A 2,767-nucleotide genomic window follows, 5' to 3' on the forward strand; every position below is an offset into this window, starting at 1 on the left:
TGTCACCCTAGCCTAACTTTTGATTTTTTATTTTCTATTTTTCCTTCCTTTCCCCTTTCTCCTCTGTATGTGTTCTAACTTCTAAATTAGACACTTGCAACATATTTTACACAAAATCACTGATGGGCAAACAACATGTCAATGTTCAGTTCCCATATTTCTCAATTCTGCCTTATTTTCTACCTTTAGAATACTTCAGCATCTTCTCTACTGATTGAGCCAATGGATACAACAAATGACTCTGTGGTGTCTGAATTCGTATTGCTTGGACTTTCATATTCATGGGAGATGCATCTTTTTCTCTTTTGGTTCTTCTCTGTGTTCTACATGGGAATTATCCTGGGAAACCTCTTCATTGTGTTCACAGTAGTTATTGACTCTCATTTACACACCCCCATGTACTTCCTGTTAGCCAACCTCTCTCTCCTTGATCTAGGTCTGTCCTCTACCACAGTGCCCAAAACAATCACCAATCTTTTCACTGACTGTAAAATCATTTCATTTCCAAAATGTATGATACAGATATTTTTTATTCATGTCATGGGTGGAGGTCAGATGGTGCTGCTCATAGCCATTGCATATAACCGGTATACTACAATCTGTAAGCCTCTCCACTATCTGACCATCATGAGCCCCAAAATGTGTGTTTCCTTTATAGTGGCTGCCTGGATAGTGGGGATAATTCATGCCATGTCTCAGTTTGTTTTTGTCATAAACTTGCCCTTCTGTGGCCCTAATGAAGTAGATAGTTTTTACTCTGATTTTCCTCAGGTCATGAAACTCGCTTGTGTAGACACTTACAAGCTGGAGTTTGTAATCATTGCTAACAGTGGGTTTATATCCATGGCTACCTTCTTCTCTTTAATTATATCCTATATCTTCATTTTGGTCATGTCTGGAAACGTTCTTCAGGGGACTTGTCCAAAGCATTTGTCACACTGTCAGCTCACATCACTGTAGTGAATTTGTTTTTTACACCATGCATGTTCCTATACATGTGGCCTTTCCCTACAACATCACTGGATAAGTGCTTGTTCATTGTTGATTTTGCTATCACCCTCCTCTTGAATCCTGCCATCTATACATTAAGAAACAAAGACATGAGAGTGGCCATGAGAAGACTGGGCAAACGGATTGTGGGTCCTAGTGGGATCTCACAATGAATGGAGCAGATCCACATACAACATGCTTCAGGCTCACCAAAACCCCTGCAAGTCATGTGATTGCCATCATTACAATGGTAAGAACTACTATTGTCATGATATTTCAACAAAACTCCCCCGTAGAGATGGATTATTGAGTCAGAGGTGACGTTATTTTGCTAATGACAGAGAATAAATTGACATCACCTACTTACATTGAAAAGAAAGGTGAGAACAGAAAACTGAGCTAATTCATAGGAGTAAACTTACATTCAAATACCATTTTCTGTGACTTGCTAATTGTATTTACTCTAAATTATGAAGACATACCTCAAACAAATGATAAATATATCTCATGGTAACTTATGGATTTAATAGATAAAATGTGACTTTGAGTCAATCAAAATCAATAAATTCTATTTTTAATTTTTATTTTAGTTTGAGTTTAATTTAGAATAAGAATCAAAATCAACTATTTGTTATCAGGTTAAGCAAGCTGTTTTATTTGTTTAGATTTGATTGGCTGTACATAAAGAAGGATAATTCTTTACACTATAAATACTTCAAATAAATACAAACCAGATTTTTGAAATTTTGTCTCATTTTCTACTATTCTAAAGATGAAGGTTTTCAAATATTCAATTATCCTAGTTTATTCTTAAAAAAAATTATAAAAGTAATTGCTCTTTCAGGACACCTAGATGGTTCTGTCTGTTAAACATCTGCCTTTGGCCAAGTCATGATCTCAGCCCCATGTGGGACTCCCTGCTCAGCAGAGAGCCTGCCTTCCTTCTCCCTTGCAACTGCCTCCAGGTTGTGCTCTCTCTCAAATAAATAAAATGTATTTATTTCAATAAATTAATAAATTCTTTCAAGTGTATAAAATCTTGAAAAATTTAATTAATTAAAATATAAAACTAATAGCTGTTTCACATAAGAATAATCACCCTAGAATATATGTTTAGAGATTCTGGTTTCTTTGAATATGGTTTGCTGACCTGACAAAATGTTCCTTCAAAAGTTTATGTATCTTAGATAAGTAAAAAGCCAAAACTGGTAAGGCATATTCAATTTGATTGAGCACTTCTACATTTGGAATAAGTGCTTTATTAAAGTACACATGTTTTCGTTTACTTGTTTATACTTCTCTGAAAAGAAGATCTGTTCAATTAAGGAAAATAATGCCTATGTTTTTTGTCCAGTGTTTCTCCAGGAACATTTTCAATAACATATCTGCTTACTCCATGTAAATTAACCATTAATACTTCTTTTAAAGCTTTGGTATTCATCTGGATGGGAAGTTCTTTACTTGATCATTGCTAACCACTCCCTCTTATAAATAATCCACTGGGTTTCTGAAATAGTACGGTCTCCTGCTTTTCCACCTACTTTTGGGGAATTCCTTCCCAGTAACAGTTTGCTGGGGTACTCTCATCTGCTCCACCACCCAACTCAGTGTTCCTCAGAATTGCATCTTTGGTCTTTTCTCACTCCATATTCTTTCCCTAGGGAACATCCATTCCCTTGGCTTTAATTACCAACTCAGCTAAGGCCTTTTATTCTTAAGCCAGGGTATTATTTCTTGAGTTCCTACTTCATAAATCTAACTGCTTACTGATTTGATG

At 35.6% G+C, this 2,767-nt stretch overlaps 1 protein-coding gene across 1 annotated transcript; it reads left to right on the plus strand.

The window, feature by feature from the left end:
- Positions 1–222: 222 nt before the first annotated feature.
- On the plus strand, positions 223–1,163 carry LOC116590131 (olfactory receptor 4F21-like). Its single transcript, XM_032341783.1, is given in 2 exon segments — positions 223–889; positions 892–1,163. Coding segments are annotated over 2 exon segments (939 nt in total).
- Positions 1,164–2,767: the final 1,604 nt, after the last annotated feature.

Source organism: Mustela erminea, chromosome 5, assembly GCF_009829155.1.
Source record: "Mustela erminea isolate mMusErm1 chromosome 5, mMusErm1.Pri, whole genome shotgun sequence".
NCBI classification, from domain to species: Eukaryota; Metazoa; Chordata; class Mammalia; order Carnivora; family Mustelidae; genus Mustela; species Mustela erminea.